Source organism: Meles meles, chromosome 10 (assembly GCF_922984935.1).
Source record: "Meles meles chromosome 10, mMelMel3.1 paternal haplotype, whole genome shotgun sequence".
NCBI lineage: Eukaryota > Metazoa > Chordata > Mammalia > Carnivora > Mustelidae > Meles > Meles meles.
In genome coordinates, this window is record NC_060075.1 from 13080303 (window position 1) to 13100967 (window position 20665).

Sequence of the window (20665 nt, forward strand, 5' to 3'; positions counted from 1 at the left end):
CTCCTTTACCTCTCCCAACCACAATGAGATAAAGAAGCTCCATAATGTCAGGAAAGTATCAAGGGTCAAGAAGAAATCCTACTGATAACCATACATTAAGTGGTGACTGTCTTCATTTCAATGCCCCTTAGAGTGCACACAGGGAGAAAATAAGGAGTCAGACAAGCAATCACTGGCATTAAAATTCTGTCATCCCTGTTGCTGCTGGGGAAGTTTAGCAAAGGAAAAACAAAGTTAAGGCTACCATCAAATGTCAAAGACAAACATATGGCACCACTTCGGTCTGGGCTAGTGAAAGGTACACCACACTTACTTCAGGAATCGTGAGGTCAGTGTACCTCTGGATGGATTTCTTTACTTGGCGGTATATTCAACAACATCAATGATCAATTTTTTTTTTTTTTAACATTTTCAGTAACAATATAAAGCAAGCCAAGGGCATTCTCTGAAGAACTGTATTTACTAAAAGAGGAAAAGAAGGAGGGAAGGAGGGAATCAGTCCCTCGAGTCCACAGTGAACAAGAATGGATAATTCACTGAAATTAAAAATCTAGAGAAAATAGCTACCCCTATAAGTTACACACAAGGTACTCTCCTCTACTTAGGCAGATAAAGGAAAGACAGAAAACAGACTGCACAGAGGCTACATCAGCTATTCGAGAAGAAAACACAAGGGGGAGTCCCTTCTTTCCCTCTGGGCCTACCAGCTGTTTTCTACAAATCACGGGCATAAAGGGATATTTACTCTGGGCTCTAGGATACAGGGCGGACCTTTTGACGTAGCAAATCATAAACTAGCCAGCTCCTACAGTCAGTGTTTCTGCTGTTCCATGACACGCACTACCTGAGACGTCAGTGGACAGTTCTCTCAGCAGAGCCTGGAGCAGCTAATACCACTCACAGAAACAGCCCTGAAAAGTATGTGAAATCAACAAAATTTAGATATGCCTCCTGCCCTTCCAGCTTAGTCCTCCCTACTCCACCCTCCACCATAAACATATGGGAAAGAATACAGGTTCTTTTTTTAAAAAAAGAAGAAATCCGTTTTCTAAATAAAATGACAAAAGAGCTAAAAGGAAAGGGAATATAATTAAACTTCATTGCACCTTCAAAAAAAAAGTTCCCCATTCCCTATCAAATCTGAGCTGACAGGCATGTTATTTAATTGCCCATAAATGAGCTTCTTTAAATAGCGCCTATTAATACCCCAAACTTTAGCATCAGCTTGTGCAGAGAGAGGAGAGAGAGAGAACCTTGAAATGGCTGAAAAGCAATACGAACTGTTTCCTTAAAACCACAACAGAATGTGAAATGAGGAAAAGCTGTGTGGGGAAAAGCCCTCCCTACCTTCCTCCGGTGCTGAACCAGCCCTGCCTCGACCACCAACTGCAAAGTCAGAGGCTAATCTGAACTGATGTCAAGGTAAAACACCTGCTTTGTCAGAACCCCCAAGATACTGAAAGATGAAGCTCAAGACATTACTGAAACCATAATCTGTACCAAAAGAAATAATACGGGTCCAGTCAAGTATGGCTCATGCATAATTTATTCCTGGAACTAACACATTTCCCCCTGGATATGCTGTCAGGGTCTCAAACCCAACATAGCTAAAAGGGAATAGAATAATACCTCCTCAAACCGATTCTCCCAGGCGACTTGCCTCTTTCTGTATCACCAATTATCCTAGTCTTGAAACCAAAAAATGACTTCTCTTTCTCTCCTTCAACCAACCAGCCAGTCTGCTATCCGATGCTAGTAACAGCGAGCACTTATGGGGGGAAGCCAGGAGCCAGGCAACGGACCAGGCACCAGGACATGCATCAGCTCACTTCATCCTTACACCTCACCTGCTAAGCAGACCTCATCAACCCCACTACCCCAGAAGGAGACCGAAATGCAGAGGTTAAGAACTTTAAGGGGCTTGATAAAAGTCGCATAGCTAATAAGTATCGAAATGCAAACCCCACACAAGTCTATCTGCCTACAGAACTCATGCCCGCATATCACTCACACTGTCAAGCCTCACTGCGCCCATTTAGTTTTCCATTCCCAATGCCACCACTCTGGTCTGGCCTCTCTCAGCTTCTATGTACACTACGAAAGTGCACACACACACACCCGCAGCCTTCCCATGCCCTCCGCTCCAGGGTCTCTTGCCCAGGGGAGCTGCACTATGCTTCCTGAGCCCAACTTTGTTCATGACACGCTCCTCTCCTTACACATCTTCACCGAGTCACCACTGCTCACCAAATACTACAAACTGCCTACACAAAGACTTCCGTAATCGGGCTTTTCCTCCCATTCTACTGAAAAAAAAAAACACACACACACACACAAAAACAAAAACTAGAGACTGCAGTCTCTAGTGAAGTCAAACTCTTTGCCAATCTCCAAAAATACACTGTGCATTTCCATCTTCTGCCTCTGTATCAGCTAGCACTCGGTCGCACTCACTGAAGGTCCAACTCAAAATACATCCTAGTTAGGATGCTTTCTCTCACAAGGACACAAAGCCAGAAGAGAAAAGAAGGGCTACTTCTGATGAAGCGCTTTCTTTGTGGCTGGCCCTTTTCTAAGAAAAATCAGCACAACAACCTGAGATGGGTTCTCCGATCACCTCCAGTTTACAGAGAACTGAAGCCCAGCCATGGTGCATTGCTGGCAGGTGTAAAGTCGACATTCTAACCCATATGGTTGCTCCTCCTCTTAACCGCGTGGCTCTAGTAACTCTCAGAAGCGACTGTCTTGACTTTCTAATGGGTAGGCCAAGCTGATCGCCTCTAAATGCACCGATCGACCTTAATATCCCCCAAAACAGGACAACTCAATGCCGTGCACTTTCTGACATGATACCATAAGAAATCTACAACATACAGAGCACCTGGGTGGTGCAGTTGGTTAAGCATCTGTGGATTTCGGCTCAAGTCATGGTCTCAGGGTCATGGGATCGAGCCCGGTACTGGCCTCTGCACTGGGCACAGAGTCTCTTGAGATTCAATCTCTCCCTCTCCCTTTGCCCCTCCCCTAGCCCACTTGCAAGCTCTCTAAATTTTTTTTTTTTTAAATCTAGAACACATGTATGAGGCATTCTCGTACCAAAAAATTAAACCTGAATCCAATTATGCCTCTGGAGCAGGGCTCCTCCAACTCCAGCATACACAGAAATCCCCTGCGGACCTGGTTAAGTGCCCATTCTGACTCAGCAGGTGTGGGGTAGGGCCCGAGATGCTGCATTTCTGATCCGTTCCCAGGAGTAACTGTGTTGTGGGGCCACAGCGCACACTTCGAATAGCAAAGCTCTAGCATCTGGGTCTGATCACCAGTTCCAAGACACAGGAACAGATTAAACAACTCAGAGCCAGGCTACGGTGAGGAGAGGGATGCATCCCCCTCAGGCGCAAAATTTAGGCCAAAAAAACACAATGGGGACAAATATTTTAATACAATAATTTTAAAAATCAAATGAATGCAAAAGACCCACGATGAACAAAACATCAGTTTTAACTGAAGAGAGAACCAGGAGCACTGATTTTTCTTCTCGTCTCAGGCTACAGGACTCTGCACAGCACTGACCGGTGTAAGTTATCCACCAAATCTTAAGTATGAGAAATTCTCTAGGGCAAATGGAAGAAGGAGGGGGTTAGAATTTGTGAGGCTTAAGAGACAGGCACTAAGTGCAATGTGTGAAAATCTGTTTTGATACTGATTTGAACAAAACCATAAAACAAAGAATTTAGGGATAATAGGTAAAAACATAAACGGGCTGTATATCAGAGGACATGAAAGACTTAGTTTTGTTAGGTTCATCATAATGGCAAGATTTTTTTTCAGTCCTTACTTATTAAAGATAAAGTACTGAAGTATAAATGATACAAGCTAGAATTTCTGGCATCTCTGTAAAATATTCCAGAAAAAAAAAAAGTAGAGAAATGAAATGAGATTAGTAAAATGCTGATATTTATTGAAGCTAGGTGAGGACACATGGGGATTGATCATCCTCTTCTAATTTTTATATGATTAAAATTTCCATAATAGACAAACCATAAATGACTCTTAATCTCACAAAACAAACTGGGGGTTGCTGGGGGGAGGTGGGGTTGGGAGAGGGGGAGGGGGTTATGGACATTGGGGAGGGTATGTGCTATGGTGAGTGCTGTGAAGTGTGTAAACCCGGCGATTCACAGACCTGTACCCCTGGGGATAAAAATACATTATATGTTTATAAAAAAAAAAAATTGGAAGGGGAGGCGAACCATAAGAGACTATGGACTCTGAAAAACAACCTGAGGGTTTTGAAGGGTCGGGGGTGGGAGGCTGGGGAACCAGGTGGTGGGTAATAGGGAGGGCACGTATTGCATGGAGCACTGGGTGTGGTGCAAAAACAATGAATACTGTTACGCTGAAAAAAATAAATAAATTAAAAAAAATTTTTTTCCATAATAAAAAAAACTTGAAAGTAATCCTTTTTTTCCTTAGTCACCCCTAACATTCACTTTGTACCCTCACACAGGACATAGCCCAGAGTGCCTCACACATCTGTAATAAAAGTAACCGCTTTTTTTAATCTGTGCCAGGAGCTGTGATTATATGTCCTAAGTGTCCCAATAATGCTGCTGGATACTATATGCACGAATAAAGTGGAGTTTAACAAGCTCTGCCCAAAGTCGCACATCCAGCAAGTGACAGACAGCTCGGACCCAGACCTGCCTGGCTCAGAAGTCCAGATTTGAAGCATTACCTTCTAATACCTGCCTTGTGCCCTATGGGGCTTGTGGCGGAAGACAACCTCAGCTTATGGGTTTTCATTGTTCTCATGCTCCCTTAGACACAAAAGCCATTGCAAATGGTTAACATGAGGACCACCTGGTCTGGAATCACTGCTCTAATACTTACTAGCTGTGTGACCTTAGGGAAATTACTAGTCTTGCTGTCCCCCAGTTTCTTCATCTGTACAGGGCTATTAATCTCACACCGGTATGAGAATAATAACCATCTCAAAGCTGCTCGGAAGATAAAATGAGTTAATAAACATAAAGTGCTTAGAATTGTGTCTGGTACGTGACAAGCACTGATTAAGTGTTAGTGATTATTATCATTACTAAGTTCTCAATAAAACTGAATGACACTGAAAATACACAACCACCGCCCGCTCCAGGCCAACTTACGACCACTTATTTTTACTTCTTCTAAGGAATTTTTGGCCACAGACCTTGAAAAGTGGGTTTCCACCCAACTTACAAAAGTCAATGTATAATAACCAAGATGAATGTTTCTATATTCAGTGGGGGGGGGGGGGACTCCAATATTAATAAAAACCTAGGGACACATGACCCAAGATCATCACTATAGTATCGTATTTGCTTTGCAAGTTTCACATTGAGGGATCAAGAATTCTGGCCGGGAAGCTAGATGCCCCACAGAAATCCACAGGAGGGAGCCGGGGCTACAGGTCAAGGTCGGGGGCAGACCCAGCGCCAGAGCACGGAGCTGAAGGACTCAGCTGAACGCCAGGAGTCAGAACGGAGCAAGAGCGGGGCTACCGTTAACTGAGAGAAGAGTCTTTGTTGAGATGCTGTGCCAAGGCTCACCCACCAAAATCACTACGAGAGAAACCAGAGCCAGGATAAGCAAAGACAAGATCCCCAGTGAAAGGAACAATCTGAGCTTAAATTAGATCCAAGCTAGCTGGAACTGCTTCGCCCTGCCTCTCTTGTGGTTACATTCTGTCTTCAAACTGCACCTTCCAAGCTGTCTTGTTACACATGTAAGGTAAAATAAATAAGGCTGAGATGTTATTGGACCATCTGGCAGATCTTTGCTTCCCTTCCTCACTAGCGGTCTCTCGAATCATTTGCTGCCCGGTTACCAGAAGTAATTCATTTCAACTCTCAAAGTACTGGACATATAGTACACCAAATATACTCACAATTACTAGCATTTATTGAGCCCTTAGGTCTATCAGGACTATGCTAAGAACTTGGCTGTGACCCACCTGATCCTTCAATAACCAGTGTGGTGCTGTCATCAGCCCTCTCTCGGGGGGCGGGGCGCCTAGGGCTCAGGGAGCAGAGGTCACGCAGCCAGGACGTATCAGTTCCATCTGACTCCAGAGACAACTTTATAGACTCCTGCCTCCCTTCTCCCTTCTCCTGCGCTTTCTATTAGCAGATTCCTCGCCACTAAAAGGGTGAGAAACAAGGGAGGACGACCGCAGGTAACTGTTGGCATGGTGAACTGAAGGACCGGGAATGTAATCTCCCCCAGGGAGCCCAGAAAGCTTGAGAAGAGCAGTTGAAGAGGAACGAGCAATACTTAGATTCTCTTTACTTCAGCAAACAGGGTCATTTCCTCCTCTTCAATTGCCCTTATGGAGTCCTGAGAGCAGTCCCTGCTGCTCCTGCCGACGCCTGCAACCAGTTGCGGGGAAAGGAGGCAGAGGGAAAAGCATCACAGGTTTTTTTTCCCTTGAACGGGAAGGGAAGGGAGGGAAAAAAAAAGGAAAGGAATTCCCAAGGGAGAAGGAAACTTACAGTAACAGTGGAAAAGAGCCTGCAAATAAATAATACTTGGGTCAAAAGACAGATTCAAGGCAGCAGCCAAAAATGGGGCAGATAAAAATAAATATGTGCAACCCTTCCCAATTCTGTTGCAGAAAAAACTTTTCCTTAGAAAAACCACGACCCTTATTAAAATCTTAAAAATCAACACTAAAATACAGGGAACTGTTATTATTCTCATGTGAATCCTACATCAGGAGATACTGTTTTCCTTCCAAAGGGAAGAAAAAAGTCAAATGCACATAATAAAACAATTTGTTTTTTAAAAATGAGTAATGTAAGATATTATGTTCACCCATCTTAGAAATCAAAAACAGGTAACTTAAAATTCTCTAAGATATTAGCAATTATTATATGCTTATCACATAGATACTGCTGAGCAATATAAAGGAATGAACTTGGATAAATCCAACGGCACAGATGACTCTCAAAGCCACTGTGCTGAGAGGAAGAAGCCTTTCAAAAAGAAGGCATATGGGGCGCCTGGGTGGCTCGGTTGGTTAAGTGTCTGCCTTTGACTCAGGTCATGATCTTGGGGTTCTGAGACTGCACACATGGAAATAACCAACCCAGCCCTAGGTAAAGAGTAATTATTCAACACATTTGTTGAATAGCTGTTGCTTTTCTTTCCTCTTCATCTAATAATGCCACCCTTAGGACACATTTTTTGAGTTACCAGCCAGGTGAAGAAGAGTAGAAGTGTTTGGGAGGTGGGAAGAACACATGCAAAGGGAAAGAGAAAGATAACAGAACAGGCCTAGTTTTAGAGACTTCTGGAACACAGGTCAAGCTGATAGGCGATGGAGGTGGGATGGGAAGGGACCAGGAAAAGACTAGAGAGGAAGACCAGAGCCAAAATCACAACGGGCCTCTATGCCAGACTGAAGAATTGGGTCTTTGTCCTCTAGACCCTGGAAAGTCATTTACAGGTCATCTGCAGAAGGAGGCTATGATCTGAATTCTCTTTTGGAAAGAATATTTTTTTTTTAAAGATTTGATTTATTTATTTGACAGACAGAGATCACAAGTAGGCAGAGAGGCAGGCAGAGAGAGGGGTAAGCAGGCTCCCTGCTGAGCAGAGAGCCCGACGCGGGGCTTGATCCCAGAACCCTGGAATCATGACCTGAGCCGAAGGCAGAGGCTTTAACCAACTGAGCCACCCAGGCGCCCTGGAAAGAATATTTTGATGGCTGGTCACATGATACAACCCCAGGACCGCTATTTGCAGACAATGTCAAGAGAAGCAAGATAAGGACCTTTATGATACCCTTATGATAACTGTACTTGAGAATAGCAGTGTGGTGATACTGTACTTGAGAATAGCAGTGTGGTTAGGATCACCTCAGCCAGCTGTGGAATGAGCATATCAGAGTCCAACATCAAAGAGATGAGCAGATCGAGAAGACACCTTCCAGGTAGCGAAAAAAAACAGAGTCAAGAAGAATCAATGTGACAGAAATGGATTGAAAAGTATCCACTGAACTTGACAACCAAGAAGCTATTAATGACCTTGACAAGAGTAGGTTCAATCAAATGATGAAACAGAAATCAAATTTTACTAAGCTTATTCTGATGTGAAGGCAGAGACTGCAGAGGTGGGGTATGCTTTCAAGAATGGCAAAAATGGAAGAAGAGACACAGGGCAGTGAGTAAATGGAAATACAAAGTTGAGAGAGGACATGTTCAAGCCACGAGGAGTTTGACAAGTAGGAGGAAAGAGCAGGAAGGGTGAGACTAAAGATGAGGTGAGGGAGGGGCTAACCAATGAGAGAACAGGATTTCAATCAGCAGTGGAGGCGCTGGCCTCGGGCAGGAGGATGGTGACCTTGCCCAACGAGACAGAAAGGAAGATTATAAATGTGTGTGCAGGGGGTGGGGAAAAAAGAATGTCTGAGACCTGGAGGAAAGATAGTTGGCTGGGGAAGAAGAGTTGGGGAGAGTGTTCCAGGAGGGTTCCATGTGTATAGGCCCTCCAAGGAACCCTGAAACAGAACTTCATGGAAAGAGAACTTCTTCCAGAATATGACCTGATAATTCTATACACGGAAGTGTAGATGTGGCGAGGCTGGAGACGTATACACTTGGGGCCAAGCCACGCAGAGCTGAGTCTAAAAGCAACAGCAGTCCGCACTTAAAAAGATCACTTTGGCAGGGTGGGGAAATTAGATAAGAAACGCGCAAGAGTACCAGGGAGGAGAGAACAGTTAGGATACATTTACTATGAACCCAAGACAGGGATGACATTACGGTGGTGGTGACAAGAAAACTGAACACATTCGGAGATGTAGAAGAGGAAAAATTCACTTAGAACGCATGGCCTGAATGTGGGAAGGGAGGAGCAACGACAATCACGGGGTGACGTTCATGTTCTAGTTTGGGAAGCCAGAAAATGGTGAGTGCTACCGATCACTGAGAAGGGTGGGGGTGGCAAGAGAGTCCTGATTTTCAAGTCGCTGAGCTTAAGGCATCGGTGAAGTGGGCAAGTAGATAAGTAAGCGGCTGAACGCAGATGTAGGTCTGGAGCTCCGAAGAGGTCAAAATGGTAACGAACCTGGGATTTGCCTACTACAGTTGGAAACTGCAGGCACTGCGAGGAGAGATTACAGAGGGAGAGGACATAGTGTGAGAAGATGGCCTGTGGCAGAGTCCTCGAGAACCGCGTCCCTTAGGCATGAGTGGAAGGGAAGGGCACGCCAAGAGAGCGACAAACACCCACACATCTAGAAGGGAGAACAGGAGCCGGTGAAAAAAAGTACTTCAAGGACAGTCAACTGTGTCTGGAGCTGGGCTGTTAAAAAGAATGGGGAATAAAACTGGTGAGAATAATTCTAACCAAGACTGGATAGGATAGAGAAGGAGTAGGAGGTCGGGAAACAGACAAGACTGATTCGAACGGCTTAACTGTAGAGGAGAAGGAATGAGAAATCAAAAAGGCTGGGAGGACTTGTGAAAAGCGCAGCTGAGAAATGTGTGATGTGTTGGATCGAGAAATTAGCATCGGAAAAAAGTGAAGAAAGCAGAGAATAGTGACAGATTAGGAAGGAACTGGACAGCCCAAGGGACAAGAAGTCTTGGTAACACTGAAAAAGGGAACTAAGGTTAGGAAACGAGTAATGGCAGACTGAAATGAGGGACTGGGACACCGAAGCTCCAGATTTCAGGAGCAAAACAGGGGCAAGTGATGATAAGGTTCTCAGCCCCCAAGGGTAGATGAAGCGGCAAGAGTGCGAAGTAGCAGTGAAAGTCCCAGGAGTGGATGAAGCCAGGGAAAGAGAAGGGCAGGCTGCTACACGCGTCATCTGCAGGTAGCCTCAAAGCACTCGGCAAGACAACAAGACAGCGGGGAAAAGACGCTGGTAAACGGGGCACTGACGCCTAAAGTAGAGGAGATCCTGGAAAGCTGGGGGTTCACAGTCATACGACACAGCCAGACATGAGCCTCAGAGGAAAGGAGATGTTTATAAGAAGATGGAAAACTGATGGTTTGGAATAGCTACTGAGGAGCTAAAAGAATGCTAACCCCAGCTTACCCACTGGACGGGGCAAGGCAGCTCCTATTCAAGAGAGCCACAGGTTAAGATTCTTCTCAGGGAAGAAACTAGAATATAATAAAAGAAGAATGTGAAGACTATCATGTGGAAATGCTGGGAATATATAGATAAAGGAGAAAAGATAATGAAAAGAAAGTATCTGAACATAGCCAAAGGCCACATATGGAAAACCTACACTCAACAGTGAGAAACAAAGCTTCTTCTTAAAGATCACGAACAAGGCAAAGATCTCGCCACTTCTGGTCAATGTGGTTTTGAAAGTCCTAGCCAGAGTAATTAGGCAAGACAAAGAAATCAAAGCATCTAAATTGGAAAGGAATAGAAATTATCTGTTTGCAGGTGACCTCTAAAGATTCCACACAACAAACTACTGGAAGAAATTTAGCAAAGCTGCAGGATATAAAAATCAGCACATAAAAATCCGTTACTTTTATACCCTCACAATGAACAATCCAAAACAGGAAATTAGGAAAATAATCCCATTTACAATAGCACCAAAATACAAATCATTTTGGAATAAACTTAACCCAAGAAGGTGAAGGACTCGTACACTAAAAACTACAAATCACAGCTGAAAAAATGTAGACACACCAATAAATGCATGCTTGTGGACTGGAAGACAATATCACAAAAATGTCCGTACTATCCCAAATGAGCCACAGATCTAACACAATCCCTATCGAAATCTGTGGCATGTTTTGCAGAATCCTAAATTCATATGGAACACAAGGGACCCCGATTAGCCAAAATAATCTTGAAAAGGAACCAAGCTGGAGGCCTCATACTTCCTAATATCCAAAACATATTACAAAGCTTAAAAGCTGGTGGTGTCGGCACGAACATCCAGACCAAAAGAACAGAGGACGAGTGAGGGAGTAAATAAATCTTTACATTTATGGTCAACGGATGTTAGACAAAGACACTAAGACAACGTAATGGGGAAAGGGCCAAAATGGATTGAAGACCAAAATATAAGACCTAAAACTATAAAACCCCCAGAAGAAAACACAGGGGGAAAGCTTCGTAAGATTGGATTTGGCAGTGATTTCTTAGGACACCAAAAATAAAGGCAACAAAAATAGAAATAGACAAATGGGATTACATCAAACTTCAAAGCTTCTGGGCATCAAAGGACACCATTAACAGAGTGAAAAGGCAACGTATGGAACAGGAGAAAAATATCTGCAAATCATGTATCTCATAATGGGCTGAAGAAGCCCTACAATTTAACAACAACAACAACAACCAAAAAAAAAAAAAAATAGCGAAGGTGATTTTTAAAGACAGGAAAGGATGTGAACAGACATTTCTCCAAAGATAAACAAATGGTGTCTAAACATTTGAAAAGATGCACAATATTACTAATTATTAGGGAAATGCAAATCAAAATCAGAAGATGCTGTATTGTGCCCATTAGGATGGCCACTATCAAGAAAAAAACAAAATAACAAGTGTTGGGAAGGATGTGGAGAAACTGGAAGCCTCCTGCAGTTGGTGGGATTGTAAAATGGTGCAGCCACTATGGAAAAGCGTAGGGCTTCCTCTAAAAATTAGAACCACCCTGTGACCCAGCAATCCCACTTCAGACTATATACCCAAAAGAATTGACAACAAGATCTGGGAGACATAACTGCACACCCAAATTCACTGTAGCAGCATTACTCACAACAGCCAAGAGATGGAAGCAACCCAAACGTTCGTTGACAAGGAATGGATAGAGAGAATGTGGTTATATCCATGCATAGAACAAAACAGGATCCAGCCTTTAAAAAGAAGGAAATCCTGCCATGTGCTGCAACGGTAATGAACCTTAAGAACATCATGCTAAGTAAAATAAGCCTGTCACTGAAGACAAACACTGTAGGTTGCCACTTACCCAAGATACCTGCGATAGTAAAACTAAAAGAAACAGAAAGTGGAATGGTGCTGGCCAGGGGCTGGGGGTGAGGAGAGGAAATGGGGAGTTGTGTTTAATAGGTAGAGAGTTTCAGTTTTGTAAGATGAAAAACCTCTAGAGCTCTGTCGCACAACCATGTGCATCTACTTAACGCTACTGACTGCACCCTTAAAACCGGCTAAGGTGACCAATCATGTGCTTTCTACTACAATTTTAAAGCAAAAAGACCACATAGTACTACAGAATACAGGAGAAAAGTTTGAGAAAAGGAAAAGCAATAGAACAATACGGCTTGCATCCTGAATGCACCCTTGATTGCCAAGGGTGGAAACAGAGCAAAATAAGGCCTCCACACTCCAAAGGCATTTTGGTTCTAGCGGGTTCAGAGCTAACTAATTACTAGGGAATCTACAAGACATCCTGGACAGGGTACATGGAGACTGCCTCAAATCTTCACCTAGTAGCAGAAACGGCAGTGATCCTCAGGGATCATTTCCTGCTTGCATGAGCTGTGGCATGCACTGGGGGCTTCTGCAAAGGGAGTCCTAGTTCCCACGTGGCAGGAGGTGTAAGGACTCAAGGATGGTTAGAAAAGGCACAAATTGTTTCATTTTCCATTTGTCAAAACATTTCCTCCACCTATTTTTTTATATATAAGTTCTAAGCTTCTCAAGTCTGTTCTTTACATGCTAGCTAATGGAATTCAAGCACTGAGCCTTGAGAATACTTAGGGGGCAGGGGGGGATCTGTTCCCTTTAATCTACAGCTGCCAAAAAACTCGACACCATGGTGCATCCTAAGATTATCTCTGACCCATGCAAAGTGATACAGAAGTATCAGTATGAATGTAAAGAAGTGGAGACTTCTTTACAAAAGCTGTTTTGTTTAACAAAGCAGTCATTTAAGACACCTAGACGGATTACAGAGTGCTGTTAAATACTTGAGATGTCACCCTTAATCCTCAAAAGATGAAAATTTAATTGGCTCTCTTAATTATTTATATAATTTTACACAAAAACTTTCTTTAAATCTTATTACCATGTTAAACCAGAAGGGAGATCTGGCACTTTCTTCTCCCTTCATGCCTAGAGGCTAATAAAACCCATGGCTGTTGAATTCCTTATTCAAACAAAAGGTGTGAAAGTCTTTGTCTCATTCCTATTAACCCAGGCTAATGGGATAAATGTTGGAAAAGCCACAGGGGCTGGAGCTAGCGGATTCAGTCAGGGTCTAACAGCACCAGTGGTAGCAGATCAAGAGACGGTAGTAAGAAACTGAAAGAATAAAATCACAAGGAGACACAGGAGGTCAATCCCTGTCTACTAAGAGTCTGGGAGGGGACTTCCCTCTCAATTTCCTCAGCTTCCGATCTCACTACTATATATCTACTGTCATCCAGTGTTAAAAACACCGCACCGCTGTAGTTAGAGTTTTCCAGAACTGGCTACAAGAAGCTCTTGTCTTTATGGCTTTAACACTTATTTTTCTTTCACACCACAATGTGCTACAGAGACAAGAACACTGAGCAAGATTTTGACCCTAGGCCCTTTTGGGTGGTTTTGTTGTTGGAGGTGAAGGTGGGGTGGGCTGTTACTTACCAGTGTTTGCCATACAGCCAATGGCCTCCCCATGTCAGCAGGCAGATCCCAGCTGTCGTTTTCTTCCAGTGATTTCTAAGTGTCTTAAAGAACACGGTCATCTTCTCCTAAGGATTTGCTAGATTAACAGAGGCAGAAAAAGAAAAAGTAAGTACCCCAGCTCACTGTGTAGAGGCCCCCTAACTGCCTTCCATCCACCTGTCCTATCTTTCTTCCCTTATTCCTACTCCATCTTACCACTTCTCTGGCCTCTTCCCATCTGCTCCCTTCCGGGCTCATCAACCTCATCTTCTCACTGCTCACTTGCCTTTCTTCTTTCTTTCCACCTAAACTCACTGCTTCCCTCTTTGCTCACCTGAACCTCACGTATTCGAAGCAAGCAGAGAAGTACAGAAAACGGAATTCCAGGCTTCCCGCTTTTTTCTTTCTCCCTACAGTCACTATACCACTGTTAAAGAATATTTGTCTATTACATATAAAGGACTCAACAATAAGTACTATGAAGGGCTTATTCAAAAGAGAGGAAAACACTAGCCCCTCAAAAGGAAAATAAGCAGAGAACATGCACAGAAAATTCACAGGGCAAATGCAAATGGCTGTATGAAAATATTCAAATTCTAGGTAATTAAAGACATGCAAATTACAAAGAATTAGTACCATTCACCTCTAAAACTAATATGTTTACATGGTCATATTCACTGATGACAAAATAAAAGGAGATAGACACACTCACGTACTCCTGCAAGCAAAGTAAATACACACAACTTTACTAAAGACCAAGTGACAATATAGATCCTTACTCTGTTTTGCTTCTTCACAGCACTTATCATTGGGGATCCTTATTTGCTAATTTGTTTATGAGCTCATCGCACTGGAATGTCAACTCTGTAAGAGTAAGGACTTTATTCTGGTCACTGCTGTATCCCCAGTGCTTAAAATAAGATACAGCACATAATAGTCATTCAACAGCTAACTGGTGAATGTCAGACGGTTCAGGACATACTACCCCAAAATATGGCAACTTAGCATATTGAATATTTTAAGCCAAGGGAGTCTGAGAAAATGACAGAAGCAGGAAGGTCATTCTGATCTCTTCACCTGACCCTTCTTCCCTGAAACCGGTCATAAAACCCTCATCTATGAAATACACTCCCTAAACCCAGAAGAAAGGAACACCATCTCTGAGGACAAAGGATGCCAAGAAGAATCCTAATAAACAGGCCTTCCTAAATTTCCCGTTTACTTTGATTTCCTCATACTCAACTTAACATATTCCTTCACAACTGTCCACCCTTCATCAAACCTAACTTTCTATCCACCAACCATCAGCCTGCTCCTTGGCTGTAAACCTCACTTGCCCACTTGTAGGAGGTGAGAGGAGAAACCGAGCCAGGGCTATACTTGGGCAACTAAGTGAGTAAAGTTTTTAGTCATTAGATTTGTAGTACATGTTTGTGTAGAAAGGTGGCGTGTGCTGTTGAGAGAGTGAGTTTGAGATGCCTGGAGGATACCCAAGTTGATATTCAAATGATCAGTGGAGGTCTGGATCTAGCAGTCTCAAGCTGGGAGAAACGAGGTAGAAGATACAGATTTGGGACTCGTCAGTGTGAAGGTGGTCAAGTTTGAGTGCAGATAAAAATCACCCAAGGCAAGGGTAGAAAGAGGGAAAAACACCAATACTGTTAGAGAACAATATGAGAGTTGATAAAAGTCTGTTTTCATCCATGATTATCCACCCATGATCCAGTGGAACTCCCTTTTGGTCACGGAATAGTGACTCGTGCATAAAAACATGGAAACCCGCAGGCAGTCTAGTGTAGTGAAATGAGCAGTGGTGCAAGGATCCTGAGGCCTGGATTCCAGAGTCACTTTATGACAGTGAGAGCCTGGGTAAGTCACTTAGCCTCTCCCCGTCTTTCCCTGTTAGTCAAATGAGAACACAGCACCTGCTCTGATTAACTCAGCGGGCTGTAAAAATCACCTCTGATGGGGCTGCGAATGCACATGACTCATTAGTAAAATGAGGATACTACACCTGTCTGATTAAGTCATTTGGCTGAAAAGATCACATCTGAAAGAACGGTGAATGCACTTTGTAAATTTTTCTGGAGTTAAGTTGTCATGGCAATTGTGCAATATATGAGCCAAGAATGCACATTCCTTCTAAAGCACCCAAGAGAATTCGCATTCCTCAGTCTGAGTTAAAGTCTAAATGTTCTATGTTCAAATGAACATCTCTCCTCTGTAAAGCAGGTTGGCCAGCTGGTTGGTTGTTCCCGTTGTTTTGCTTGCTTGTTTGTTTGAAACAATGCCCAAATTCTAATTGTACTGGGCCCTCCTCACCGGGACGGTGGGGATTTTCTCACTAGCCGGCGAACCCTTCCCGGGTAGGCGCGGTCTAGGCACCTCTAGCAAACAACCTAGAAAAGCACCTGGAATGAATGAAGTCGTCAATCGATTCTCCCCGTTTTGCAAATGAGTAAGCCGAAGCCCAAAGGGGAAGAAGAGTGAGTAAGGGTCACACAGGGCAGCGACAGCTCTGGTACCAGAACCCCGACCAGCTGACTCGCGGAGTGACACCCCGGACCCCGCCATCCCGCGGGGCCCCGGCTCCCTCCCTCTCGCCGCCGGCCCCCGCGGCCCGCACGCCTCGCAGCCGCCGCCGCGCCCCGGGCAGGCTCCCGCAGCTCCGTCCCGCACCCCGGAACCCTCGGCCCGGCCCGGTGCCCGCGACCCGCTCTCCGCTCCCCGCCGCCGCCCCCCGCCACTCACCCAGGCCGCTCCCGCTCAACACCCTGCCTTCCTGTGCGCTCCCTCAAGCTTCCCCCGCGCTTTTACGGGAAACCGCGGCGCCGCGCTGGGGTTCCGCTGCGCTTCCCGCCGCGCGGGGACGGCGCTGCGTGCGGGGGCCGCCGCTCCGGGGCCGCCTGCTTTTTGCCTCCGCGCCTTGATTCAGCGGTGCATCCCTTCACCCGTCCGGGTGTCGCCCCGCAGTGTTTCATCCGCAGCCCACCACGGCAAACACTGCGTTAGGACCCGCTCTAAAGCGGACCGTGAATGAACGGGGCAAATTTAGATCCTAAGTGCGAGACGAACACACAACGAACGGCGTGATCTGAGGGAGTGGGTGGGACGGAACTACTCTAGATCGGGGGGGCTGAGTTAGCCTTTCGGAGCGAGGGGCGACTGGTGGGAAGGAGAGGGAGCAGGGCCTGCAACGACCTGGGGGAAAGGAGCGCCTGGGGGAGGGAACAGCCGGTGCAAAAGCTCTAAAGCCTGAGGCAGTTTGGCAGGTGGGGGCCGGGGTGGGCGAGCCCAAGGAGTCAGCCCGGCGGGGACGCTGGGGAGGTGGGCAGACCGGCCGCGGTCGCAAGTAGTTTATCGGTTATACGGAAGGAGAGGGGAGGGAGTTGAAGGGATTAAGCCAGGGGAAGGATGTGATCTGGTTTACTTTACATTTCTCTGTGGCCACGTGTAGTGAGTAAATCTCGGGGGCGGGCAAGAGAGCTGCGGAGAGGCCAGGGCCCACGCTGACCACCAGGCAGCCCGCTCATTCCTCCTCCTCCCACCAGCGCCTGGCCCTCCCCCACCCCTCCATTAGTGTTGGGACTAAACCCGTCCATCCAGGTTGCTTTCTTACCTTCTTCCTTCCGTCAACCAGCTTTGCTCAGTGTGGAGTACGGCCCTGGGGATGCGCTCATGAACCACAGCTTCATGGTTCCTGCCTCCGTAGAGCTTGAATTCTAAATTCCCCGTTTGCTCCATATAGACACGAGTCCTTCTGTCTTCCACTACATGTACGTGTTGGGAACCATGAGAACATCCAGCGAGGTTTTGGCGAAATAAATCATACTCTGCCAGCTTCTCATCCTCATTGGGCCACACTAGATCATGGGAACTTGCTAGCCCTCTCTCCCGAGGCTGTCAGTAAATTAGGGAAGTGAGAAGATCATCATGAAACACATCCTGTAGGGGCGCCTGGGTGGCTCAGTGGGTTAGGCCTCTGCCTTCGGCTCGGGTCATGGTCTCAGGGTCCTGGGATCGAGCCCCGCGTCAGGCTCTCTGCTCGGCAGGGAGCCTGCTTCCCCCTCTCTCTCTCTCTGCCTGCCTCTCTGCCTACTTGTGATCTCTGTCTGTCAAGTAAATAAATAAAATCTTAAAAAAAAAAAAAAAGAAACACATCTTGTAGCTATAAAATGTGATGTTGAAGGTATGGGAGATAGTTATTTTCACTTCTCTTTTCCCAACCACTTAGAACATTTGCTTTGAAAATAAGTTACTGAACTGCATCCCTGTAAGGCTAGAAAAATCTGGGAAGGCAGGATGGTCCAATGGGCAGACTGAGCTTTAGGGCTTCAACAAAACAGTGGTTTCCAAAAATGAGAAAAGTTCTGCTTGGATGAACATACCATGATTTTCCAACCAGAAAATCTAGAAAGAAGTTTTTTTCCTTAAAACTTGGGAGAGGAAAGCTTGATTTTGAGTTGGAACCATATACTGTTGGAAAGATCAGGCATCACGAGGCAGATGCCCAGAAAGCCTGTAAAGAAGGGTGGCAGGTGTCTGCCACCTGGGAGAAAACCACACCCTGGAGAGAGGTAGCCCCTCCATGGAGGCCAAACACAGACATGCATAGCATCACAGGCCTCACTTAGGAACATCCCTAATGAAAAGCGCTCCCAGGGCCACACGGAAATATTTGTTAGTTTACGTTCTTTCTTTAATATGAAGCCTTCAATTCACTGTAGCCAGTACAGGAGTGAAGGGATGGTGATGTCAGCCTGTTGTGTTCCCAGCAGAGAAATCTGGAAACAACTCCCAGATTTCTGCATGGATTATGAAACTAGAAAAGATGAGACATCTCCATGGAGTAAAAACCTCAGAATTACTATGCAAATGAAGAGTGGAGCAGTGGTGAGGGGCATGGTAGGTCTCTGAAAAAGAACTTATGTTCTCTCCTAAATGGCATGTTTGTATAGATAGAAACAGGGGGAGCCTCTGACTCAGATATGCCACCAGCAAACGGGAAATATCTGCATCAAAATGGGATTAAGTCATAAATTAGTCATAAATTCATCTTCCAGGAGTTAACGGTACCCATTACAGGACACGTATTTATTGACATTTTAATGCATTGTTGTAGTATCCCATTTAATTTTGAAGTTATATAACTTGAAGTTATATAACTCATGCTACTAATATTTTCCCGAAGCTTCCCTTCGGTGAAGCTAACAATTGTCCCCTCAAATCATTTCCGGAGGGACATTGTCCCCTCACTCCCATCCTATAAGGGATTATAGTGAAAGCCACATCTTAAGCATGTGGTTTGTAAATGTGTAAGGACAGGACCCAAATGATGCTGAAACATGGAAATTTCTCAAATGCTCTTCTCGGGCATCATTACCAGCACCGAGTGTTGGACATGGAGATGTAACACCTGTTGTCCAGCTGCTGGGGGTGGTTTGGGCAGACAGCCTTCAGCTGTCGGCCCCTCCAGGGACAGCTTCCAATGAGGTGAACCATCTTCATCAATGTCACACCCTTCTGGAGGTGGCCCACATCCAGTGACTGATCTAGGAGCGAATTCAAAAGCTTGGTCACTTGGCCCAAAGCCAAACATCTCTGAGAGCCCCACAGGTCCTCACGGGGTCAGCTGAGGCTGTCTCAGACACAACCCAGCTCATCTTCTCCCTCTGCCCAAGCTTGTGTCCTTCATCAAAAGTGTTGATGCTGAACACTAAAACTGTAGTAGAGAGAATAATGACACCCCCCCCCCCCCCGCCGCCGCAAAGATGTCCTTAACCCCTGGAATCTAGTAATACTTTGCAGGGGTAATTAAGTTAAGGTTCTTGAGATGGGAAGATTATCCTGGATTATTCAGGTGGGTCCAATGTAATCACAAAGGTCCTTTTAAGAAGGAGACCTGAAATCAGAGTGGCGGGCGGTAAATGTGAAAAATGGTAAATAATTGATAGATTTTTGGATAATATTTCAGAAATCTGGGTGAAGGGTATACTGCCGAGGAGTGGGATTACATCAGTTTAAGATACGCATGGTAATTCCTCCTCCAGTGACAGTGATTGGATTAAAAACTGAGCATGTAGCTCCATTTAGACCAAAGGGTCTTAAGGACGAGTGTGCTGAGAAATCTCAGGAAAAGTTTCATTCTCCTTAAAAGGGGGGATTCAAGGAAGATATGCTGATGAGACTTACAAATGTTATGGTCATTATGCTCAGTGAAATAAGCCAGTCACAAAAGACCACATATTATATGATTCTAATTCCATGAAACATCCAGAATCAGCAAATACATAGAGCTGGAGAGTGGAGTAGAGGCTGCCCAGGGCTGGGCTTGGGGGCGGTTGGGGAGAAATGGAAAATGATTGCTAATGGATATGAGATTTCTTTTTGGGATGAAATGCGCGGCGGTTGGTTGTGGTGACAGCTGCGGGACACTAGGAGTACAGTAAGGGAACAATCACATGGTATGGGATGACTTTCTTCCTCAGAGAAGAGATGGTCTTTCTTCCTTAGAGAAGATCATACCTGAAATTGGTAAGGTGGAGAAGCTGAAGGGACTTCATCTTAGAAAGGCTTTGTCTAGAGGTACCTGAGTAGTTCCATTGGTTAAGCATCCAACGCTTGATTTCGGCTCAGATCACGATCTCAGAGTTGTGAGACTGAACCCAGCATGGGGCTCCATGCTAGGCATGGAGCCTGCTTAAGATTGTCTCACTCCCTCTCCCTCTGCCCCTCCCCAACTGATGCACTCTCTTCCCCTCTCTACAAAAACAAAAGAAGGGCACCTGGGTGGCTCAGTCATTAAGTGTCTGCCTTCAGCTCAGGTCATGATCCCAGGGTCCTGGGATGGAGCTCCACATCGGGCTCCCCGCTCAGCAGGGAGCCTGCTTCTCCCTCTCCCACTCCCCCTGTTTGTGTTCCCTCTGTGTCAAATAAATAAATATCTAAAAAAAGAAAAAGTCTCCATCTCTACTGTTTTTCTGCTAAGAAAACTCATGTTCTATATTTGCTTCTGAGTAAGCCAAACAAGTAGTGTTCCCA

At 45.1% G+C, this 20665-nt stretch overlaps 1 protein-coding gene across 6 annotated transcripts in view; it reads right to left on the reverse strand.

The window, feature by feature from the left end:
* Positions 1–17333, reverse strand: part of AGK (acylglycerol kinase) — a 74567-nt gene extending 57234 nt beyond the window's left edge. For 3 of the 6 annotated variants that reach the window (XM_046021381.1, XM_046021379.1, XM_046021375.1), the window contains exons 1-2: positions 16376–16423; positions 13604–13721 (exon numbers count right to left, since the gene is read on the reverse strand). In XM_046021381.1, coding sequence (XP_045877337.1) covers positions 13604–13704 — 101 coding nt within the window. In that variant the 5' untranslated portion in view covers positions 13705–13721; positions 16376–16423. Of the gene's footprint in view, positions 1–13603; positions 13722–16035; positions 16145–16303; positions 16327–16375; positions 16424–17243 lie in introns of those variants that run through there. The other 3 variants (XM_046021377.1, XM_046021378.1, XM_046021376.1) reach the window with 3 other exon arrangements.
* Positions 17334–20665: the final 3332 nt, after the last annotated feature.